Genomic DNA, 24,901 nt, shown 5'->3' with positions numbered 1-24,901 from the left:
GAGAAATGAGTTAGACTTATGAGACATGTTCTATAACTGGATTATTATTTGACTCATTTACAGATATCTGTTCTAAGAGATCAGTGAAAAAAGCATAACTGTTGTGAAATGACAGCCAAGTGGTTCTGATTTTGTATAACTGCCAATGGGTTCTGCCTTTTTGCCCTCAGCATGGAGGTTAGAGGGTGGTACTACTTAGACTAAAATATGAAAGCATAATGCTTCACCAAATACTACCTTTGCCAACAGATTCTGAATTTATATACATAGTCTGTTAACAAAATTACTTCAAGACAAATTTAAAGGTGTATAAACGCTTTAAAAAAATTAATTAACAAAATTTAGTTAGCTACTTTTATGAATTTGGATCCGTCACATGATCAGTGCATGCCTGATGTGGAGTATATGGGTAGAATGGCACAGTTCTGTTTATAGATTTGTCTACTGTTTGCCTCTGCTGGGACATTCCCTTCAGCATCTCACTCCATGGGGAAAAGCTTTTAATAAGACTCTTTGGTTGGGGGGGCGCTGACAGCACCGCCAGCTGCTGCTTGGCTATTTTAACACAGCGCATGCTCACGTGTGTAGGTATGCAGCACTGTACTGTATGTGTGCACACATAGGTCTTGCTACTGGTTTATATTTGTTTGTGTGTGTGTGTGACCTTGTGCCCTTTGTGTCACCTGTATTTCAGCCACCATGTTGTCATCAGACTTCATGTGCACAGTGAAGGCCTCTCTCATCTCTCTCTGACCGTCATATAGGATCTCAATCTCCACAAAGTGTTCCTTCTCGCCTTCCTTGAACTCAACATCTTAGTCAAAGAGACAATGAAATGGGAGATGATCAGAAACATACAACAACATTTTTCAACCAAGGCGCACAATTGTGTCACTGTGTAGCCACAAAACCACGTTCTTACCCTCTGACAGCGGGTTGTAGTCTTCTCCAGAGGTTGCAGATCCGTCCTTGGTGTGCACTCTTACAACTGAGACCTTTGAGGAGTCTCCAACACGCAGGATGGGAATCTTCACTATCGCAACATCCCCTTTAATCTGAGGTTCACGCACACTGTACTTGATCTCAGAGAAACGGATAATGGGTTCTAGAAGAAGAAATAAAACGCACATGAAAATGCCTTAGACATGCCTCTTCTTAGCCTTACATAGAAACAAGAACAAGTGTCATACAGTTAACAAATTAATTGTTATTAATATTAAATATTTAACATTGTTGGAAATAGGTTCTTATTTTCAGTCTATTTTTAAAGGTTGTTTGAATTATTTTTGCTTTTGTATTGCAAAGTTTCACAATAGTTCAATGTTTCGATTCATGTTGATGAAGTACGTACTGTCTTTCTCATCTGTGACTGTGACCAGCGCCTCTTTCTGCTCCCCAATGGATGCACCATATGGAGACTTGCTCTTTGGAGTTCCCAAGACAAGTCTAAACTCCTCATCCTCTTCATGCACTGAGTCATCCATCAGGCTAACCACACACGGCTTCTCTGTTTCACCTGGAGACAAATGGTTAAGATGCTTAGGTGAGTGTGATCAAGATTTAAAGGAGCGGGGCGATTAAGGTGAAGAGGGACTTCGCACCTGGCAGGAAAGTGATGACTGATGCCTCAGTATTGGGTCTTTCACTGTAGTCCATCATGACCTGAGCAGAGCCTTGGCGGGTGTAACAGCGCACTGTGGACCTGAGGTTGATGTCTCCACTGCGGTACACTATGGCTGTTACCTCCCCTTCAGACTCATCCACTTTGTAGCTTCCTTCTTTAAACTGGACCTTTGGCACTGTAAAGACATTATTGAAAATATTACAATAGTCCCACTTCTTTGAAAGACGTTGCTCTAAAGGACATTCCCTGCTTATTCAGGTTTTTTTTTTCATGTGTTTGACACTCACAGTCAGTGAATGTATCATTGATGGTGATGATTGTCTTGCTTGGTTCTCCCAGCACAGCATTCATGGGCATCCTTAACACGAGGTCAAAGGTCTCAGGCCCCTCTAGCTCGGGCTGACCCAGATCATCAAGGATGGTCACTCTGAACGTCTGCATCGTCACTCCAGGAGCAAAATCCAGGTTGCGACTGATGCCGACGTAATCTAATCCAGCTGCAAGATAGTGAAGAGACCATGTTCACCCTTTGATGCAAAAAAATACAAAAAAAATAATAAAAATTAATGCTGCTGTTCATTTTAAACTGCTGATTTTACCTTCTGCAGAAACAGGATCACTCTTCCTGGAGCGGACAGTGACGGTAGCAGTCTTGGACAGGTCTGTTCCTGTCCTCCAGACCTTTACCTCAACGTAGCCTGAACTCTCATCCACGACATACTCAGGCTCCCCAAAATACAAGGAAGGCTCTGTGGGAAATGGGAATGATAAGAATATACATGATTTCTGCTTTCTGATTTAGCACAGGAAGAGAGCTGTCATGCCTCTTATCCTGTTCTCCTTTCTAACCTTCTTTCCCCACTTATCTAAATCCAGACAGCTCTGTCTGAACTCTACGCCAAAGGGCTGAGGATACACCTGAATAATAAGGTGCTTGTTTGTGTGCGCCCACTGTAAGTTGCTCTTTTGAAGGGATGTTCCCTGTTTCTGATGATAGACCTGCTGATAAGCAGTGTGGTAAGGCTGGCAGAGACAGAGACAGAGAGGCAACCGTCTACTTTGCAAAGGCAGAGGGCAAGAATTCAGACTCATCTGTCCTCACTTCTGTATAAAGAGGGTTTTCATCACACAGTGTCCAGCCAATTCGCTTAGAGATCAACTGAAATAGCTCCAAATTCATGTATAAAGCTTATTTTGGACTTTAAAATTAGGCAAAAACAAGATTAAGAACTATCTTCTGGAAGTGAAAATTTCAATTTTATACAGTGGTACTACTTTTGAACATCAGTAAAAGTTATTCTCCAACAATAATAAAAAAGGTTAACTATATAAAAAAATTACAACAATCAGAGAATCTGCAGCTACTGCATTTATTTTTCTAGTAGGGATTTTTGTCTATGTTCCCAAGGCTCTGTGTCTCCTAATATAGGGCTTTTTTTGCATTTCAATTTCATTTCATTTGCAAAACAATAAGGAGATTGTTGTTGAAAAATGCTGTTTCAGTGGCAAAAATCTGTTCAGACGATGTTGATATATCAATGTTTAAAACTGTGAAAACTTTTTTCTAGCAGATTCAGGGCAAATCTGTAGTTTTCAAAAAACACAACATCAGTTGTTACCAGTTGACCTGACAAGACAATGAACAAGCATTTGACCTTGGACAAAATGCAAATGTTGTCATAACAATCTCCATTATTTGTGCTTAAGCAGAATTGGCACATCTTGGGTTTCATTTAGAATTTTGACTGATGCTTCAACAGGCATCTGATGCTAAAGGGAGGACTTCTGGCATGCTTTCAATGCCTTTCAGCCTCCAAGACAGCTATTTAGTACCAGGGAGGATGTCAAAGGGGGGTTGTAGAAGGGGGAAGTGAGTGCCAACATGGCAAACTTAAAGATCAGTGTGGGGACGAGCCAGACAAATACAGTAACAATGGAGGCTGGATGTTGGCCAGAGTCAAAACCACAAGTTTACTCAGGCACGCAGATGGTTTGACACACACACACACACACACACACACACACACACACACACACAATCAGATTTATGGCGGGGTATTACTTCAGGACCCACCAAGAAGTGGAACCACAATAGAGGTTTACACTGAGGAGTCTTCTTTTGTCTCTTCACATGTCTGGGAATGCACGCTGATTATTTCTACATAAAGTCAGATTGCACTCCTGTTCCAACTAGGTTAGAAGGTTTTGTCATTAAAACAGAGTCAAAGAAATTAGCCTTGGTGAAAAGTTTAAAATACAAATGGAAATGTAAGGAAGACATTATAGTACTCATATAAAAGAAACAAAGGAAATGGTTTGAGGGTTACAAATTGACAATTTTTCTTGAAACATTTCATGTGATGGATCAAATCAAACCAAAGGCGTATTTGTGATTTATAACTTAAAAAACTAATTATTTCCCAAATGTGAAGTGTATTGTCTTTAAAATTAAACAGTTCGCTCCAAATTTTAAAGGATATCTATAGATTAAAGTAAATATTGCATCACTTTAGGTGCGCTAGGTGATTTCCAAATTTTGACCACAGGAAACCTACATTGAACATTCCACCTAGGAATAAACTTTGTTAATAAAAACACGACTACCAGATAGCGTGTGGTGATAAATGAGTTTGTCATCACGTCACTTCACACCACCTGTAGCGACAACAAACAAGTCCAGGAAATTTTTATCGTCAAAGGAGGAATTTTAGGAATTTTAGGGCTCCCATTTGTAAAATGTGTTCAAACATGTTCTTAAAGTTGTGGTTAGGTAATTTTTGAATATGAACAAAGGGAAACTGATATTGATCTTTTGACCTTGGTCAAAAAAAAAACACATTTATCACATTTATAAATAGCATAACAGGGTGATGTTGTATTCAAACACATAGATTACAAATGACAACGGATTGGGTTTTTGGTCATGATCATTTGACTGAAGACCACATGTCACTGCAACAAGCCAGTCAAGGAAATTAGCCTTGGTGAAATGTTGAGAGAAGAAGAATGTAAGGAAAAAACTACTTAAAGGTCACAAAGGGGGTAATTGACAAATTTAAGGGCTACAATTTGTCAAATCTGTTAAGACATTTTGTTTAACATATCAAATCAAACCAATGGCATAGTCATGATTTATAATTTTAAAAACAAGTTTCTTGTAATTTTAACAGGAACAGGTTATATAGCCCTGAATAATGGGGAAAGAGAAATAACATGCTGATCATTTGGATTCCCTGCACAATAGTCCCTGTCTCTGCACCACCTGCCTTTTGGTCCCTGCAGACAAAGGATATGCCCTCTGTTTCCCCTGAGCTCCTCTGAATGCAGACGAGGATGAGGGGTCGCTGGAAGAGCACAAAGAGGTTTGAAGCCCCTTTTATCTGTCAGGCAGTCTACAGCGTAGCATTACATCCACTGAGGCTGCTATTCTCCCTCTCAACACCTGTCTATTGTTATCCTGTTCCTAACACGGAGTGACAGACAGAGTGTGCTGGATAAATGAAGCAGAATATATAAACATAGTAGCAAAGGAAGGGTTAATGGACCTGAAAATACTGTAAAGCCATTAAGGTCAGTACAGTATGGGACGGTATGTCAGGCTTTCACTCTGGGGACTGTGGTGGTTTTGCCTGTCTGGGGACTTTTGGTGGCTTACTTGTGTGCAGGCAATGTAGAACATCAGAGAGGGGGTTAGCAACTAGATAAACTACACTTGCAATTACTGCCATAGAACAACAGGAACACATGGTGATAATGAGGTATTTCAAAAACCCTGAGATGGATGATAAATATATTATATATTATCCATCCATTCATGGTTCCATCCATCCATCCATCCATCTTGACACCCAACCAAATTATATTTCCATTCATCTATCAATCAAAACTTGATCCTAATTATACCACAGCCCAGCTCTGACCAGTTTTACAGGTAAACACTCTCTCAACTCACCGTCATCGCTGTCTGCCAGAATAGTGACCTTGGCGGTAGGGAAGTTGGCGCCCAGCTGTCCTCCCATGGGCATGCTGAGGCTGACATTGAAGCTCTCCTCCTCCTCATACAGGGAGTCGTCGATGATTATAATACGGCAAAGCTTTTCTCGTTCGTCCTTGTCGAAACGCAGCACGCTGGTGTGGTCCTCTGGTCTGGTTATGTAGTCGGAGTAGGACAGAACAGTGCTAGGGATGGTGCCGGTGGCAGTAGCTGAGGAGTTATGGGAACAGAGAGAAGACAGGAGATTAAACCGTTTATTAGAGAAGTCAAACAAGGTTCAGTTATCCTTTTTATCATGTTGAACTTCAGCCATTTTTGGGGGGGGAATCATTCGAAATAGCCACCTTGTCTTTCCAATATTAATAATAACAAATCGGTTCATCTTACCCTGCTGAGTGAAACAGACAACCATGAGTTCCTGGCTGGCATCTCCTGAGCGTCGCACTGGCACCAACAGCTCTCCAACATCCTCCTCGATCTTGAACTCTGCTTGAGGAATGAAGACTGTTGATTCTGTTGGGGAAGAGAAAAATGCATGATTACTTATCACACACGCAAGTCTTTAAATTAAAAATGCTTCATTACTGGAGGTAGTTCTAATTTCATATGTATTTATTAATATGCTCATACCATCTCCAGGATCCACAATCTCGACCGTTACAGTGTCAGGGTACTCCAGCACAGCCATGACGGGGTCTGACAGCTGAATCTCAAAGGTCTCTGAGGTCTCAAACTCCTGGTCTGTGAAGATCTTCACCTTCCAGGTTGCTGTAGTCTGGCCGGGGTTGAACTGGACTTGCTTCTGTGCTTTACCCCGGAAGTCCTTGTCCTTTTCAGCTGTTCCATCCTTAGTGGCAATACCTGAGGGAAAGGGAAGTACATGCTTTAAGTGAAAAGAGATTGAATAGTTTATTTCAGTTGTTGCGGGACTTGTTGGATAATTCTTATGGGCCAGTGTCTCTGATGTCAACAATCAGAAAAAAGGTGTATTGTTTTTTAAAACCGTTTTAATGTTTATTTATTGGGTTATTACATGTAAGAAATCTGTATTTAACCCTAATTATGCACTTAATTTAGTCCTTTACAAAAATCACGTCACTTCAAAGACAGAAAGAAGTGAACATGATCACTTCAGTTGAATGTGTCTTTCACATGTAACTGTCTGTCAGCCAAACACACCAACATGTTGACATTTCATCCTGACCTTTACTGTGAAAGGTTATATGCGCTCTAAATCCAACCTCTTTCAGACAACGTCAACATTCAACAAAACGAAGTTGCATCTTTAGGTACAGAACAGTATTACCAGAGCTGCTTTGATTTCAAGATTACCCCAGTGATGAACTAAGCACACCCTGCAGCTCAACATGAATCTGCATGGATCTTAAATCAGAAGGTTATGCCGTTCCTTTATAGCAGAGATGGCATTTCAAATGGAACATAAATTACACCACACATTCTAAGGAAACAGTTTAAGGGGCAATAATTCTTTGTGAATTTTCAGTTTAACAAGGGCATGTTGTATAGTGCCATCATTGTTCATATCCCTCTATTCTTGACAGAGTGAAAAAGAAATGCTGCAGAAATATTGCTGCTGACTTGAGCAGAAACCCAAGCAAAAAAGTAGTAGCCATTAGACATTGTAAGTTGGACACCGAAAATAATAAATGTATTTATTTTAAAATCCAATAATAAATGTACAATTTCCCATGTCATGACTTACTGACGAAGGAGGTTTCTCCCAGGTAGCCTCTGCGTTTCAGCGTCACCTCCAGAAATTTGGAGTCCTCGTCCACCAAATAATATTCCCTCTCCAGAGAGATCCAGGCCCAGTTGAGCCTGAATGGCTGAGGCTTTAGTTTGTTTCCACCTAAAAAAAAAAGAAAAAAGAAAGATTATTGCACCATTTCATTATTTGAAAGATCTTCTTCACTGTACTGTGCAACAATGATACAATGTAGTTTGTTCATGTTAGAAGCCACTGAAGCATACCAACTAAAATCTAAAAACAGATAAAAGGAATCAAGGGGGGCATTTTAAATTAGGGCTTCACTAAACCTAATTTCACCTTCTACCTCATGCTCTTTCCTCAGCCTTCAATAGGGCTTGTGTAGCCATAGATATGCATGGTTTTCATGCAGAAAAAAACTCAGTCACAGTATAATATCTTTAAAGAGCTGACCTTTTGGAAACCTACCTTACCTAGTAGTTCACACTCTGTTGCTTTCCGTCTTGGACAACAGGAATTCATTTTTTTTTTTCAGGACACAGAGACCATCATGGCTTCTTTTACACTCCATTAGGGACCTCAAAAAGGTGAGCGCAAAAATACTTGCACACTTAACACTTTCTGGACCACAAGTGGTTCCATTAAACAATCTGAGTGGACAAGAGGCAGTCCATGAACGTGCTAATGATTCAAATTAATTGTTTACTCAAATATATATCTACATCTGGTTCCTTAGAATCACACCAAAGCCTGTTGTGCTGTTTCACTGCATATCAGCAGAGCTGTGATATTACCATGCTGATATTCAGCACAACAGCGTGATGTCATATTGCTTGACTCACTACAACTACTTATATGACAAACTCAGCAACTAATTCTTTACATATTGGGAGTGGGACTTAAAACCTTTCAGAACATTAAAAACATCCAAAAAAAGCCATATTCAAAGCTCATAGTCACCTTCAACTGATCCACAACTTTAGACCCAATCCTGTCCTTAATCCATATACTATCTCATGACTCATGTAATCCCTCAAACTGTCAACTCAATTTTGGTCATTGACTTGGTACTTCAGAGATATTTAAGATTATGGGCTCTCCAACATAATCTGGATATATTTTTTTAACAACAGGAGAAAAGGGCCCTAATGTCTTATCCCTCAGAGAGATGAGCCTAGTGAACTGTGACTTTTGATGTGAAATGGGTCAAGCCTGATGGGCTCTTTGGATCAAGGACGTTAGAGAGGGCCGTCTCTCTTTAGTTTCGCACGGCTGGCCACACTGTTGACCTGACGCTGCTGGAGAATCTTGGAAGGGAACTTCACTGGGTCAGTGGAAAAGTTCAGCAGTTTGGTAGGACAAATTCTTTAAAAAAAGAGCGACATGTATTTATTTTGTCTAATTCACATCTGTGAACACCAAACAAGTCGACGTATCTTGGAAAAAAAAGTGTCCAGGGAACAAAGGAAAGGGACATCTCCCTGAACTAACAATAGACCAGCATCAGGCTCGGTTTTGGCTCAGTGAGAAAGAAAGAGGCTGCACTCCTTCTGCTGTGTGGCTGAAGAGAATGAAAACACTGGGGGGTTGAATGTGGGTATTATGGATCATGGGAAGGGGGAGTACCTTCTCAAACCCACATGTCAACACTGAAGCCAAAGCAGGCTGAGACACAACAGGGGGAAATCACACTCAAGAGGATCTAGAGCATGTTCAGATGGGGCTGATAGCAACAAGTGGATTTTGTGGGACACTAATTGTACTTCATCACATCTCTACTGGCAGCAATAATCAAGATAGTACAAAGATTTGACATTAGACTTAAATGTATTTTTTCAAAATTATCCTCAGAAAAAACAGACAAAGATTCTAATAATTAGAATACTTCTTATTTTACAGGCATACATTGCTGCTAGTAAAGTGCCTGGTAAAAAGCAGGAGAGCATAGAGCAGGAGAGCCAGACGGGTATAACCCCCCCCTCCACCAGACTCCATACTCAGGTTTCCAACAGTCATGGCTAAAAATACAGGAAATATTTGTTATGGCTATTTTTGCTTGCCCTTTTTTTCTTTAGGCGCTGATAAAGTACTTGCAAATATAATAAATAAGGAGAACATACTGTATGACTATTGTGTCATACAAAATACAAAACTCTAAAAGATTATTTTGGTAAATGTATCCAAAGTCCTGACTGATTAGACTTCTGTGTAATCTACGCTGCTTCTCATGTCACGATTGGATGAATTACTTTATAAACCTCATCTAACCTCAGACATTTTCTGATAAGGCCTGATGTACAGTTCCACAAAGTCTTTGACACACTTCATTAATCAGATGGTTTCTGCTGAAAGTGTTTCCTGGCAGTCTGCCCTATTTGCAGCTGATATGGAGTGAAGCTTACTCAGTGGCTATCATCATGGATTATCAAATGAACACTGCAGATACAAAAGCCTGCCTCTGTTTTGGCATGAGGCAGTCAGGCAGTTTTACATTTCATCGTTACAAGGCGTAAACCATTGGAGTTGTTATGGATGAGGGCAGCCCCATGTGTTTAAAACTTTTGGGATGCCAATATCCTATTTGTTATGTCAGGCTCCCCATTTACAGAGGCTATAGTCCTCATTGAAGCAGCTATGGGTTCTGATCCGTCTTTCCCTTTTGCTGCATGTCATCCCCCACTCTCTCCTCCCAGCATTTCCTATATCTCTCTAAGACTGTCCTATCAAATAAAAGGCAAAAATGCCCAATGTTAGATCAGCTCTAACAGTAGGGATCTTCATACCACACCACCAAGTTTAATAAAAGGCAGGCATTCAGTTCTACTGTAAACTTTCCCACAACCAAACAGCACCTAAACCATCACTTTCTTGACAGGGGTAATAACTGATTGAAAAAAACTGTAGCCCATTATATAAATGTTATACAGATGTAACAAGACATATGTCATATAAGGTTATCAGGGTTTCAAAACTTTAACAAGTTTTAACCTTTACAAAATATGTTGTTGTATAGAATTTACTCATTTACAAAGCTGTTATGAAATATTAAATTTCTTTCATGTCATAGAGAACAAATATTAGCAAAAGGTCCCTAGCTGAAATCTGAGGCACATCTTGAGGCATCAGCTGGTACCCAGTTTTCTCATCTTTTTGCTTTGATCTCCAAGGTCAATATGAACCCTTTAGTCTGAAAAATACTGTCCCTTTTGAGCTTAATAGTCAAATAACCTTCAAAGGTTTATGAGTGATCACACTACATTTTAACCAACGGGACTGGGGAGACCAGTAAATAACTTTCATCGGCCATTTCTTTGACCTCCCCACTCAGTGGCTTTATTACACTGTGTGGTCAACAGGTGCTGTTTCTTTGCTGTACAAGCAGTACAGGTGGTTACCTTTGTCCAGAATAACTACTGTCAGTGTTCAAAATTTCAGTTTCCCATAACGGTTTATTTCCTCCAGCCTTTCCTCATCCTTCCCAAGAAATCTCAGGTTGTCTTGTTCATTATTAAAGAAGTCAAAGCTGCAAATATGAACATGAAGTCAAAAGGAGGACCTCTCTCTGAGTCTCTCTTCCTCCCCGCCAGACTCCTATATTATATGGAGCTGAGTGACAGCTGTCTTCCTCAACCCCCTCTCCCCCCTTTTTTTCCCCTCCCTCCCTGTGGCTTTGTTCACTGAGGGGACGGACAACTGAGAAGGACAGCAGGCTGCAGTCTGGGTGGGCCAGATCCACCAGCAAGGCATGCCTCCTTGCGTGCCTCCACATTGTTCTCACAAGTGTAAAAGAGGAGGATCTCCCCTTCTTTTTTTGTGGTTTCTTTTGTACATGTTGTCAGACACTGAGGACTGAGCTGGCACGAATCTCAACAAATCAGGTTATAATCAGATTGCTAGACTTGCTGGGATAACACAGACAGAGTACAGAGAAAAAATAAAGTTAAAAGCCTGCGAGAAAAATTGGTGCAAATAAAAGTGTCAAAATAGCAGCTCTGAAAGGAAAGAAATGATTTACCGCCAGGTTTTTTTTTTTTACCACACTATAACTAAATTAGACAGGCTATCGAATCCAATACACTCTGTAGCTACCTGCCTTGGCTCAAATTCCCATTTGCTAAAAAAAAAACTGTCAATCATCATAATTTCTGCTGAGATTAAAATTTTTATGGGCTGAACACGTTTCTTAATGTCCCTGTTAGCAGCTTTTCAATTAATTAAATCAATATGATTGATGCAAGTCACTGACAAGACCAGGAAATAAATATTAAGAGGTATGATGATGGTGTTTCCTCTTTTAGCACCTAAGTGAGCCTGCTAGATTTCGATTAAAAGGTACATGACTCATTTTATTGAAGAGATTGACATAGTGGTTATAAAGGTGCACATGCAAATCCGTTTTGGTGCAGAATTCAACAATAAAACTAAAAGTTCAGAAAATACAAAAAAAAGTGCTCTTTGTGAAATATCATCTTTCAAATGTCCTGTCTCAGCAGAACAATATGAAAGCGGAAGATTTTCCTTGCTCCAGCGTCCTCTGACAGCACATTCTTCAGCTCATATTTACACAGCAGTGCCGCCTGCTCCATACATAGATGCAGAGGGATTGTGGGTCGGGCCGGAGATATCACTGGATAGGAAGGTCAATACGAGGCTTTGACGTTCACCAGCATGATGCAAGGAAGAGCAACCTTCTATGAATATCCTCATCAAGTGACAAGCATCACCTTTATGGCATTTCCTCATTAATCATCGTGTTGATATAAATAAAGGGCAGTTTGCAGTCAGCTATGATTGGTATTAAAATATCAATGTTTTCTAAATGTGGTCTTTTAAATCATGAAGATGCTAAAAGTATATTTAGAGCGAAAAAGTTAAGTGTTAACTTTCCTTTTTTGTAATTCCATAATATCATAATCACAATAGAAAGACATGTCTCAAATAGTGAGAGCAAGCGTCCTCTCTGCCTTCCAAAGAATTCATGTTAGGAATGCTACATGATTACATGTATTAATAACTCTTATCCCTCCTTCCAGTAACAGCAAGTGCTGTAAATTGACACATCACAGTCTAGATACCTGCTTCAGTTCATGACAGAGCTGTGATCTCTGCAGGATGTTGTAAATCATAATTTGACTGGGCCTGAAAGCCACATCCATATCTTTACACACTTTGCAGGGGGACAAAAATGGCTTTGAAAAAAAAAATAATAATAAAAAAAAGTAATATAGGGATTTTCTTGGTCATAATATATTAGTTTTGTCAAACTACTTTGTGCAGAATGATACCGATGCAAAATAATCCAACGTTTTACTTGGATGGCTTTGAACTGTCTAAATTTGTCACATGGCATCACATGATGATGTCAAGTCATGTTTCTTGCTCATAGTAGTGAAGTGAAAGTTTGAGTTGAATATTAACATGTTAAAATTAGGTAGACTTGATAATGATGGGACTATCTTAACTTTTCTGAGCATTTGGTGTTAAAGTCCGGTAAAAAATGTAAAAATGGACCTGATAGTTGCACTACCCTGATAGTTAGTTACAAACATGAAAGCCTACATTTCAATCCCTTTGGTAGCAACTAGAAATGAAACTGGTGATTTCTGATAACTGCAGGTGAGCTTTTGGATCACACTGGACTTCACTTCTCAGAGATAAAAACAATATCATATATCTGAAATCAGTCAGTTAAAAAGCTACATGTTTTAGTTCTTTTGTAAGATTAAAGTCACTGCTGTACTTCATGGGTAAAAAAGGACCTTTGCAAAGCTAGCAGAATCTGGAAAAATAATGTACTTCACAAACAACTAAGGTGGTGAGCAAATCAGATGAAGGGGCCTATTAGCCCCTTATCAAATCAAATTTTGTATTAAAGAGTTGAATTATAACCAAGTTCAATGATAATCTATAAACAGACATATATTTAACTGAAAATATTTAATATTGATACTTAAAATGATGACAAGATATATCAAATTCCATGACTGTCCATTCAATAGTTTTTAAAGCCATTCAGAAAGTGTGGCTTAAAAGAAAGGACAAGGGGGGGAGCAAGAGTATCTCAATGACAGCTTGGCTAGAGGCAGCAACAGCTTTGCCATATGAGAGAGCAGATAAGAATAACTGGTGTAGCCATACATCATAACTCCCCACCCCTACAGCCCTCTAAAATGGAAAGAATGACAGAACTAGGTTAAAGCATTGTTAATTGAAAGGGATCTGGGAGTCCGGAAAGAACAGGGGAAGAAATGGAGAAGAGGTGAAATGAGGAAAACACCAAAGAAAAAGAGCAGTAATACCATGAAGGGGTGTTGGAGGTGGAGAGAAAGGGAGAGTGGGGTGTGGTGGATTGGGTCTGAGAGGCCACAGCTTCTTCTGGTCACAGGGGGCCCCCCCGGCAGTGGCACCATTAGACAGTAAATCTCTCTGTGACTGTTGACATTGGTGACATGTAAGAACCCCAAACACAGTTAGGAAGTCGGGATGTAACATGGCTCTGTCACTCAAAACTCAGTCCTACTGTACAGTATGTCACTGTTCATCTAGTGTATGAGTAAAATTAATTAAAAGTCCCACTTTAAAAGAGATAAATATAAAAATACATTTCTTTTTCTTCTTTTTTTTTTTTTTACCTTTTCCTATTCTTGATATCTTTGCCCTCTCCTGGGAAGTGCCCCTTTAGTGAAAGCACCTCGTCAGTAGAACTCTGTAGGTTATCGGGCTATCAAGGATTGGGTTGGATTTCTGGGGAGCTGGGAGTGGGGTGACGAGGGGGCTTTGAAAGGGGATCCCAATGGAGCCTTCCCTCTCACGTACACACCTGTCTGCACGGGATACCGATTCACTTCCAGGCCCTGCTCTGTCTGTGGCCCTGGAGTCTGCAGTCTCGGAGGAAGTGCATTCCTCTCCCGGCTCTGAATGATCACATAACACTCAACACACAGGCGTCTACGAACCCTTTGCAGAGCTGGAAGACTATATTGTTGCTATTGAAAAAAGCACAGAGATTGAGTCAGCTATTCTGAATGCAGAGGCTCGCTTGTCTTTTTCTTCCAATCTTTTAACGTTTGATTAGTACTGCAGTGTAATCTGAGGCTATCTTGCACCTTAAACTGGCGAGGAGAGGCAATGCTTCTAAATACCAATACACACCAGAGTCCAAACATCTAACACAAATACATTACCCTAGTTCTAAGACTAAGAAACTCCAAAATGTCTCAACACGTCTGAGAATAAATAAACGTTTCTCCTCTTAGCCTCTGGCTCACTGGGCCAATACCTGATGGACAAGGATGTGAGCTGTGTATCGACTTGTAAAAACAAGTATTTATTGCCTCAGTATCCCTATCTTTGAATGTTCGTAGGCAGCTTCGGACCTGATCACTTGCATATAGATTATTGTTATTTCAATAGAAATACCCAGCGGACAGATTGACTGACCCAAGTTGAACTTCAGTTTGTGTGTGAGGTCAAACCAATTCAAGAGAATAGTTCATTTTTTCTTACAGTTTAAAAAAAATATTTATTGTATATTTTAAATCATTAAGATTTTAATACAGTTAAAATGCCAAATAAATAATGTCATTCATTTGTTCACCAAGGGCTCAATTCAAAGTTCCTTTCATAATCATTAAATGCTGCTTAGGTGATAACGACTTTGCTAAAGAGGTAGCATAATTTGTTTTAAGTTTAGATTTGGATGAAATAAAAGTAATGGCAAATTTCAATAGATTATTCATATCTCACTACTCCCAATGTTTCTATTGAACAATGGGAGATTATCTTTGCTTTTTATGACTATTCCTGTTGCACAAAACTAGAAAAATCTATACCCAAACTTAACATTATGCGTTGTAGCATCCTCAGCTTGACCAATTGTTTTCTGGACCTCTATCACATTTCTGCTAAGAGATATATAGACCATAAAGGCTGCTTGGTTCGTTCTGACTTGATAGAGCTACACAACCTCCCTCCTCAGAGTCTGAGATTTTGCCACTGACCAGCAGGTTGACTCTGAGTCTTAAGGTGTAAAACTGAAATGTCAGCTCCTGACCTCAAGCAAACACACACTTCAGCTGTCTTTGACCACACACATGCTAACACTACTTGAGACACGACACTTTCAAGCCTCTTCATTTGATTTCAAGAAACTTTAAGACACCTGCTTAGAAAATATATCTAACTTATGAAACTTGTAAGAAATGCAAAAGTGATTCACTAGTCTGTTGATATGTTAATTATTCAGACTGTGTGTATTTGTGCTAAGTGTGTGTGTGTGTGTGTGTGTGTGTGTGTGTGTGTGTGTGTGTGTGTTCTTGACTTGTGAGGAAAGACCAGTGCAGTGCATGTAGAGGCAGGTACCTTCTACAGGGTGCTAAGACCCTTAAGCAACTGCCCCTATCAGTGCATCTCAGGGGTATTTCCTAAATTGAGGTCACACTTAAGATGTGTTAAACAAAATAACTTACTTAGCTAAAGAGTTTTTAATCACTCTGATATTTGGGGTAAAATGTCTTTCAAGGACCTTTTACTGTCCAAAAGACAAGTGTGAACTGGAGAGGTTAATGTTTTCAATCAATCAATTCTGGTTAATTTTCTGTCAAATTAAACTCTTTGTAAAAAGATACCTTTGTGCAAAAGTATGGGAACAGAAACACCGTTAAGGGAATGATCTTTGGTGCAAATTTGCAGTGACCAAGACTTTAGCTTCCCGTTCAAAGATCTCATCTACTTAGATCTAAGAGCAGATAAGCTGACCATTAGCTTGCTCTCCTCCTTCATGTCCCTACATGTCCAGGATAACTTCACATCCCCCAGGATTCACCTCCTCAACACTTCACTCCAGTGATTCATCAACTGGCTGAAGCTTTTATAGACTATTTGATCTTTTTCCAAATGTGTCTGTATATTGTGTGTGGGTGTGTGTGTGTGTGTGTGCTTAAACCACCTTAAAAAATGTTTGAAAGCAAAATGGAGTTTTCAAAAATAAATGACAGTAATGGGGGGAAAAGTTAATAACTGATTTAGCTTGAGTTAATGAGAGGCTACACTTTAAAAAGACTGCAATCAAGACAAAAGACACATCCTCTGAGTCCTGGCTTCTCAATGGCCTTGATTATAATGTTGGAAGTTTCACTAACATGGTCCTCAAACTAGTGTAAGTATAGAATAAACTTCTTCAATTGCAGCTCTTAATCTTGTTTGCATTTTATAGCTAATACTAAAATAGCAAAGGCCACCTGTTGTGTTTTAATGCTTTGCATCTGCTATATTTGTAATGCTCTTCGAGTAAATCTACCTAAGAGTAAGAGGTGATAGGCCACAGAGCTTATACATTACATCGTAATGGCTGTTCGGTGCAGATCTGGTTCATATAAGAGAATTCTTTTGTATAAATGGAATACAAACACGTTGACAGAAGACCATGTTATGTTATAGCTATAGATATTTAAACATTTTAAAAGTAAAGCATATATTACAGAGGACTATAATGAAATATAATATCCAGAAGATACATTGAATTACTGAAACCTAGACCCTTTAAGTGCAGTGCCCTAGTGAAAAGAGACAGGAAAAAATAGTTATTGGTTGTTGATTAGAGGTAACCCAGGAAAGAGATATTGAAAAACTCTTCATTGATCAAATTTAATTAATATAATAGGTTGGAATGCAATTCCCAGTGCTCTCTTTTTTTTATGAGGTTCATGTAGTTTTCAAGGCCGGACTAAAACATGTTTTCTTGGGCGACAGATTCTTAGAATAGGTTTCAACTGAAATAGCTCATCAAGCATATCGTCACACATTTCACAGTGTCCTTGCAAGCACAGCATACCAGGCAACATTTGAAAACTCACAGAAGTACCCCGGAGGCAAGGATCCTATTGTCCTTTTACCAATAACTTTAGAGCATGAGGTAGTCCCTACACACTTTCACTTTTACCAGCACACAGTCAGTGTTTGGCCCCTGTACTTAAAACCTGCTACTCTTTCCAGTGGGGCGACAAGAGATGGCGGCTCTATACTGCGTGTCAGTCATGGCCAACTGCCTTAAGTCTTTGTCATGCAAACACTTGGGAGAGTGACAGAGAGCAGGAAGTTTAAATTCTAAAAAGACATCAAAGGGCAGATAAAGTCTAAGGACAGCCTTTGGGCAAATGATTCCCCAGCAATGGGACCCAGTTTGGTGTCAGCACACACAAGTGTGAAAGGTTAAAGGACTCCTACCGTTGTCTTCGATTGTGAAGTAGAAGATATCATTCGTGGCATTGCTCCCATCTAACAGCACGTAGCAGATCTTCATGTCATCGATATCAGCTGTTGGTAATAAAAATGTTGTGAGAAAAGGTTAGTTGAAAACGAAAAGATAACTGTGACGACTAAACCACTTTCACAAGGCTTTAGATACAGCCCTTAGGCTGCTATTAAAGTGTAGGCAACAGAAGAAATTGAGGGATATTTCAAGCAAAGGCCAAATTGTTAAAATATCTATTTCAGAAATGTAATCTTTAGTTATTTTAATGAAGGGAATAAAAATACTAACTTCCTTATAAAAATCAAACAGTTTTAATAAATTATTTAAGCATCTTAAGTTCTATATAGTGCACACCCATTATAATCATTAGTTGTCATTTTGTCTTGCAAAATGTATTCTCTATCAATTATACTTTACTTGAACAACCTGATGAGTTATCCTTTTTCTATATATCTATATATCTGCTGTTTGGGGCTATATGTCTAGCATAGTGGGTTTTCTGGGCTTTGTAGGAGCTTGTTAGCTGAACACTGCTTATTGCTAATCGCTGACATTGGTAAGCCGGAACCAATAGCAAAAGTTCTTCTGAAAAATCTCTTAACACTATGTAAACATTAGAGTAACTGCTAAATCAGGTCAAAATTGATCTCTCTCATATTGGCCATCATAGGGTTGTTTAATCCAGATATTAAATTCAATTAGGCAGCCTGACTCATTAAAAGCTTTGTTAAGGGATGAAACAATGTGCAGTTAGCATACCTTGTGTGAAGGTCTTGATGCTGTCATTGCCAAGGGCTGTGTTTATGATGAAACCATGCAGAGGAGCCTCGGACACAGTGTACTTCAGTACCTTCTGGGCACTGTCACGGTCCTCTGATCGAAGGGCCTTGCTGGTGATCAGGAATCCAAGATGACCTGTTTGGAGGACCTTAAGTGAGGCCGCCGCTTTGTTTACCACAATCTGGGGCACACCATTGTCCACGGTGTTGATGTGGATGGTCATCATCTGGGGCTTGCGTGTCTCATACACAGTGTCAGGAAAGATGTAAAACTCAGTATGAGTGCCGTCAGTGACAGTGAAAGAGAAGCTGTCCTCGTTTGTCTCTGTGCCATCATGCTTATAGCTGATTAGGTTCTCATTTAAGTCCTGCTTGGTAAAGGTGGTGATTGGCTTGGTATTGTTGTAAAGTAGCTGCCCGTGCACTGGCACCTGGGTTACTATGAATCGCAAGAAGTTGTCTGGAGTGTCCCGATCTTCAGCTGTCAACTCGAATGGGGTGATCAGCTTAGTTTCCCCCTCCTCTACATCAAGTTTGTTTATAGTCAAGACAGGTTTTTTATTGTCTACATCAGTGATGGAAACTCTGAACGTACGGAAGACAGGATTGAAACCATCTGTCACCTCAAACTCAAAGCTGTCCATTTTCATCTCATCATCAGAGGTGTGGATGTAATAGATTTTGTTACCGGCAAGCTGCAGTTGGGTGAAGGTGGAAATGGGCACTCCCGGTTGATCGCTGCTCTCTAAGTGACCTCTACTAGGTGCTCTTGTTATGCTGAAGCTGAGGTATTCATCAGGACTGTTAATGTCTGTAGTGCTTAGGAGGTCAGTGGTAAGAGTTACTTTCCCCCCTTCTTTTAGAGTTACACCTTTGTTGATAACATCAGGAAAAACCATATCAATGCTTCCAATGTTGATGTAAAAGTAACGATCAATAAGGGGATTGATTCCATCTGTGACATCAAACTTCAACAAGTCACGAATTCCCTCCTGGCCTGTGTGAACATACTGAATAAGCTGTTTGTCAATTTCATCCTGTGTGAAGTTCATTCCCAGGGTAATGTTACCCAAAACATCGCCAAACTTGCTGATACGCTGAAGGTAGCCTTGCCCTGGGCCATAACGCACAACATAAATTAGTTCTTTGTCTTCAGAGTCAAGATCTGTTGCTTTCAAAACCCTGTTGCTAATGACTTTTGTCTCTCCAATCTCAACATCAAGACCATCATTTATAGCCATCCTTGGTGTCTCATCGTCAACAGGAATTACCATGATGAGAACAGTTTTTTCCACTTTATGTTTCCCATCTGATAACCTGATTTCAAAGCTGTCCTCTTTGGTCTCTGAGTCATCATGTTCATAAACAATGTTGGATGCCTCTTTTATCTGTTCCAAATCAAAATTTTCTACAATGATGGTTCCAGTGCTGAGTTGCTGAACTATTGAACCATGTTTAGGTTTTTTGATGATCTCAAAGTGCAGCTCATCCCCAGGGATGTCAGAATCAGCAGCATTTAGAATAGGTGTGTCAATGACCAGACTCATGCCCTCCATTACCACAAACTCCCGGATATAAATCTCAGGTTTCTCATCATTGGCTGGAAGGATGACTATGGGGAAGAAGTGCCGGTCAGAGAAGTTAATACCATCTGAGCAGCGAAAGGTGAAACGATCCTCCACAGGTTCAACTCCTTTGTGGATACTTTGCACATAGTAGATATGACCCAGGGTAACATCTTTAATGCTAAAAGCTGTAATTGCTGTTCCTGCCCTGGATTTCTCAGAACCTGCTGCTGGGGAGATGTTCTCCACATAACCCGATGTTGGTTGGACAATGATAGTGCAAAGGATATCATCATCATCAGTGTCTATATCTTCAGCTTGGATGTGGCTCGGGGTTATGATGTTCTTCTCCCCTTCCAAAGTAACAAACTGCTCTCCAACACTCACAATAGGTGGAATACTGTCAACGGGAAGTATGGTGACATGAACTGTCACACCTTGGACCTTGTTGCCACCAACAACCCACTGATCTGACAAATCAGACAGAGTGAGGTTGAAGGAGTCGTGGTTTTTGACAGGACCAATTTCACCCGATGTGTGAGCATACACCACTGCCCCATTGATGATATCTTCCTGGGTGAATCTTTCAGCAGGAGCACCATGAACCAGGATTTCACCAAACCTGGGTGGCTCTTCAACAATAAATGTGAGCATGAGGTCATCCGTGTCTTCATCACGGCCCTGAATGACATTACTTGTGATCTCTGTAGCACCATTTTCCAGCACATCGATGGATGACCCAAGCAGACCTTCTGGGAGCTTAATTGTGGGGGACTCATCATCAACTGGCTCGATGGCAATCTTTATGATGATCGGAACCTCATGAAAACCATCACTGACGTCAATCTTAATGACATCACTAAGTGATTCTTCTCCACTGTGGATGTATGCAATGCGGCCATTTGCAATGTCTTCAAGTACAAATGTTTCACCACTTGTCATGATAATCCCTAAGTACTCCAGCTTGCCGTACACAGGAATCTGGGTCAGGGTGAAGACGATATTTTCATCTTCTGTATCTGTATCTGTGGCATGAAGCTCTTTCCTAGTGATGATATATGTACTGCTTTCCATAACAGTGAACCCTGTGTTGGTGATAACTGGGGGTTTGTTGTCAACTGGCTGTAAGAAAATGGTAAAAAGTCCATCTACTGTGTTACCAGCAGTGTCCTCCACAATAAAAGTGAACTGAGCCACTTTTGGAGTGATGCCCAGCTCCTGGTCTGGAGGCTTGTAGGCTACTTTGTGGTGATTAACCTGGGCCTGTGTGAACTCTGTAATTACAGTATCAGGGCTGTCAGTCAAGACAATATCACCCAAGGGTGCTGGATTGTTCTCATCAGTGTCAGTTGGGGTTTTAACGATGGTGTACTTCAGGTCCCTGTCATCTGAATCTAAATCAGTGTAACACAAAAATTTCTTATTAAAGTGTGTTAATTCGTACTCTTGAACTGTCATGTGAAGGGTTGTGCCTGGAAGAAGCTCTGGGGAAAGGTCATCAACAGGATGTATTTTGATGGAGAACATGTGTTCGCCTGATTGATTAGGAGGATCATTGTCATCCTGAACACGGAAAACAAAATGATCGATTACAGTGGTGGTGCTATGTGGCCCAATGTGACGATAGAAAAGTTTTCCATCAAGAATATCCTGCTGGAACCATTCAGTTACCACCTGCTCAAACATCTCATCTGTCTCGCTGAACTTCCAGAGAGATGGGTCAGAGGGAGGCTCGACTTGCCTTAGCAGGAGCTCGCCTACAGTGGAGTAGGGAGCCTCCAAGACAAATTTAATGGTGGAATCTTCTGAATCAATATCTGTGGCACTCAGGATGAAGGGAGAGATCTGCATGACTTCATTCTTGAATAGCACCAGGCCAGTGTTAGCATTTATAATAGGTGGCTCATCATCAGTGGGAGCAATAGTGATGGGGAACAAAAACTCCACTTCATTACTGCCATCAGTCATTCTAAAAATAATGTTATCACTATAGGTGTCACTGCCGTCATGCTGGTACACCACAATACCTGCGTCTAGATCGGCAGGTGTAAAGAATTTCCTGCGAGAACCGAGCACGGTCAGGTCTCCATGCTTTAAGCCATCAACCACAGTTATTTTGACATCTTCAAGGTTGTCCTCATCACTAATCTCTAAATTCTGGGAGCTGGAGAGAGCTCTGGACTGCCCTTCAAACAATAGCTGTCCTGTATTTTTGGTCGCCACAGGAGCCAAGGTATTCATTGGCTTCACCACAATCATGAAAGCAAATGTATCAGACACAGCGCCATCGGTATCAACAATTTCAAGCTCTAGTTGAAAAATCCTTTCTACTTCTGAATCCTCTGAGGGCGGCTTATAAGCTATTTTAAGATCTCGGATGTCTCTCTGATAGAAAGAAGTGATAGGCAAGTTCTGATCATCTGTGCTAATGATATAACCCTGCTGAGGGCTCAGTGGGGAAGTGATGTTGAAAATCAAATCATCTGAGTCAGATTCAACATCTTCAGCAGAAAGCATGTCACTTGTAATAGCTGTCATCACAAACTGATCAACCTCCATCATCATCATGGCTACAAAACTGGGTTTAGGAGCAGTATTCTCTGCACCCTCCCTGATTCTAACCATCATTTGGAAATACTCTTGCATTATGGCGTTGCCTTCGTTATCTTGCAGCTCTACCATCATTGGAATATAGTCTCTGTTTGGTGAGTTGGTTTTAGCTGTGTGCTTGTAGCGAATGCCCTGTTTCACAAACTCATCACAGTCAACCATTTGGCCATTTGAGGGATTATTCAAAAGGGTGCCATACCTTGGAAGACCTCCAGCCCCGACCAGAGTTGTGATCTTACACTGTGTGACGCCATCCTCAAAGGAGAACTCCAGACCCTTTTTGTCAATAGGGTTGCTGTCACCAGTAAGCTTTTCAACATTTAGGGGCATATTCCTGGTGAGGACCTCTAGTTGCTGGAAAACCACCTCTACCTCCAGCATAAAAGGGGTGACGACTGTGTCTGTCTGGGAGTCATAACGAAGCTGCAGCTTCACACGGTCCTTGCTCGGGCTCCGAGATCCAAAATGAGTGTATTTCACTTCGTCTGGTCCAAATGAACAAGGGAACTTTTTTGGAGTCAGCATGCCAGGTTTCTGGGCCAGTGGGTCATTGTCCAAAACAGTGATGTGGCAGCGGTCACCAGGCTGCACTTCTGTTACCAGGTCATTCAAAGGGTCCAAAAATACTGACCTCCCAAAAGGCACCCTGATTCCATTGTTAGCGATGATAATATTGTCTTCATTAGGTCCTGATCTGTGGTGGTAAAGATGAGCTGGGTCAAAAGGTTCTGCATCTACTAATGCAAAACAGAGACTAAGAGCAAAAGTCACAATTAGGCATCTCAAAAGTTCCCCCTTTTTACAAAGTGGGGAACTTTTCAGACAACCTGCCATATCTGCAGCAAGATGCCTTAATTTAAAAAGTCAGCAGAAGCAGGCAGATATGTGTCCCAAAAGGGGAGAAATCATTTAAAAAAGAAAACCCTCTGTGTTGGTATGGGCCTCAGAAAGTGTCCTCTGTGTGTCTCTCTGCTTCTATGTGGTCACACAGAGACAGAAGTGTGTTGAATGCTGCAGGGCTGTGCAGGTAATAGTGAAACAGTAGACAGTGACAGGCACAGGCTCCTCCTTCTGTCAGCACAGGGAGGGAGCCTCCTGCCCCCATGGCTAATTTAAGAAAAACCATTGGACAAGACTGTGAAAGTGCTCCCCCAACCAACACCCACTCTTCTGCCTTTCTCTCACTGAAACAAATGAGGGTGACAAACTACTCTGTCCCACTTTAGCTGATTCTGAGAATCAAATTGATTGTCCCAGTTTCCATAACTGACAATATTTGAAGACTATGTATACTATAGATTATCTAATTCTCCATAATCAAAAATGTCTAATTCTTGACTTTTTTTTCTCGAATATAAACATTTACTTGTCTAGAAACTTTATGTTTTTAGTGTTTAGCACAGGTTTTCCTAATGGCTAAATTCTGTGGATAAATTGATGATTTAAAAAAACAATTCTTGTGGACTATAAAGACTTTCATCAGTATGAAGTTGATTTTGGGTAAATATCTTTACAAGTGGTTTAAATATCAATTTAAGTCAGCTTGAGAGACTGGTGCATCTATTCAGCTGTGGGATAATGGGTCATATGTTAATAAGTTAACCATTCTTTAATTACTGAACCTTTAAAGTCTTTATGTCAAGGTCAAGCTCTTGTATCTCAGCACTAGTCAGGGTAGAGGGAACACATTCTGAAATGCACAACTCTCAGTTACAGCTAGAGATGCACAAAGTTGTCAACTTATTGTGTTTTTTTCCCTCCAGTTTGTTCTATATTATCATAATGTAATTTAATTTTATCTAGGTTTGAATCAAACAAGAAAAGTAAAGTATATTATTATAACTAGCAAAATAATAAAATATACATAACTGTCTAACAATTGGCTGAAGTCTTTTCGTATTCTGCTCTCTAGGCAAGATTCCAATAAAGCTGTGTCAGTGGGACAGCTCGGCACCGTTGTTGCTGCTAGACTCACACTGAGAGACAATAACCTCACATCAGCTGGTAGGACAGGTGTATGGTCTCTCAAAAAGCTGCTAGAAACTTGAACATTTGTTGAGGAAGTCCCCTATTAACACATTTTGATGAGCGTCAAAGGCAGTAAGGCAGTCAGTTAATTTAAAATTTGCAGTATCCAGTCTTGTAATCCCCTGCTTTATGATAAAATGGTTTCATTAAACATATTTAATGCCCCCCAAAAAAGAAAATACATTGAACTGGCCTTTTCTTTATAGATACCGACAAAGCAGGGCGTGGAGAAATCGAGCAGTCAGTCACTGGATGCAATGAGAATGTGAGAATGTGTACTCAGTATGGTGTGCAAGGTCATGTTAAGATAAAAATACCTA

At 40.3% G+C, this 24,901-nt stretch overlaps 1 protein-coding gene across 1 annotated transcript in view; it reads right to left on the bottom strand.

Moving 5' to 3' along the window:
* The window catches only part of frem3 (Fras1 related extracellular matrix 3), a 29,358-nt gene extending 5,869 nt beyond the window's left edge, over positions 1–23,489 (bottom strand). The window contains exons 1-12 of the mRNA XM_020628887.3: positions 18,359–23,489; positions 17,572–17,661; positions 7,342–7,488; positions 6,249–6,479; positions 6,006–6,131; positions 5,577–5,828; positions 2,224–2,373; positions 1,912–2,121; positions 1,602–1,799; positions 1,352–1,516; positions 923–1,105; positions 684–814 (exon numbers count right to left, since the gene is read on the bottom strand). Coding sequence (XP_020484543.2) covers positions 684–814; positions 923–1,105; positions 1,352–1,516; positions 1,602–1,799; positions 1,912–2,121; positions 2,224–2,373; positions 5,577–5,828; positions 6,006–6,131; positions 6,249–6,479; positions 7,342–7,488; positions 17,572–17,661; positions 18,359–23,387 — 6,912 coding nt within the window. The 5' untranslated portion in view covers positions 23,388–23,489. The remainder of the gene's footprint in view (positions 1–683; positions 815–922; positions 1,106–1,351; positions 1,517–1,601; positions 1,800–1,911; positions 2,122–2,223; positions 2,374–5,576; positions 5,829–6,005; positions 6,132–6,248; positions 6,480–7,341; positions 7,489–17,571; positions 17,662–18,358) is intronic.
* Between the last annotated feature and the right edge of the window lie 1,412 nt (positions 23,490–24,901).

This window comes from Labrus bergylta, chromosome 1, assembly GCF_963930695.1.
Source record: "Labrus bergylta chromosome 1, fLabBer1.1, whole genome shotgun sequence".
Classification (NCBI taxonomy): domain Eukaryota; kingdom Metazoa; phylum Chordata; class Actinopteri; order Labriformes; family Labridae; genus Labrus; species Labrus bergylta.
The sequence above is the reverse complement of the archived record's forward strand: the minus strand, read 5'-3'. Positions and strand labels throughout refer to the sequence as shown.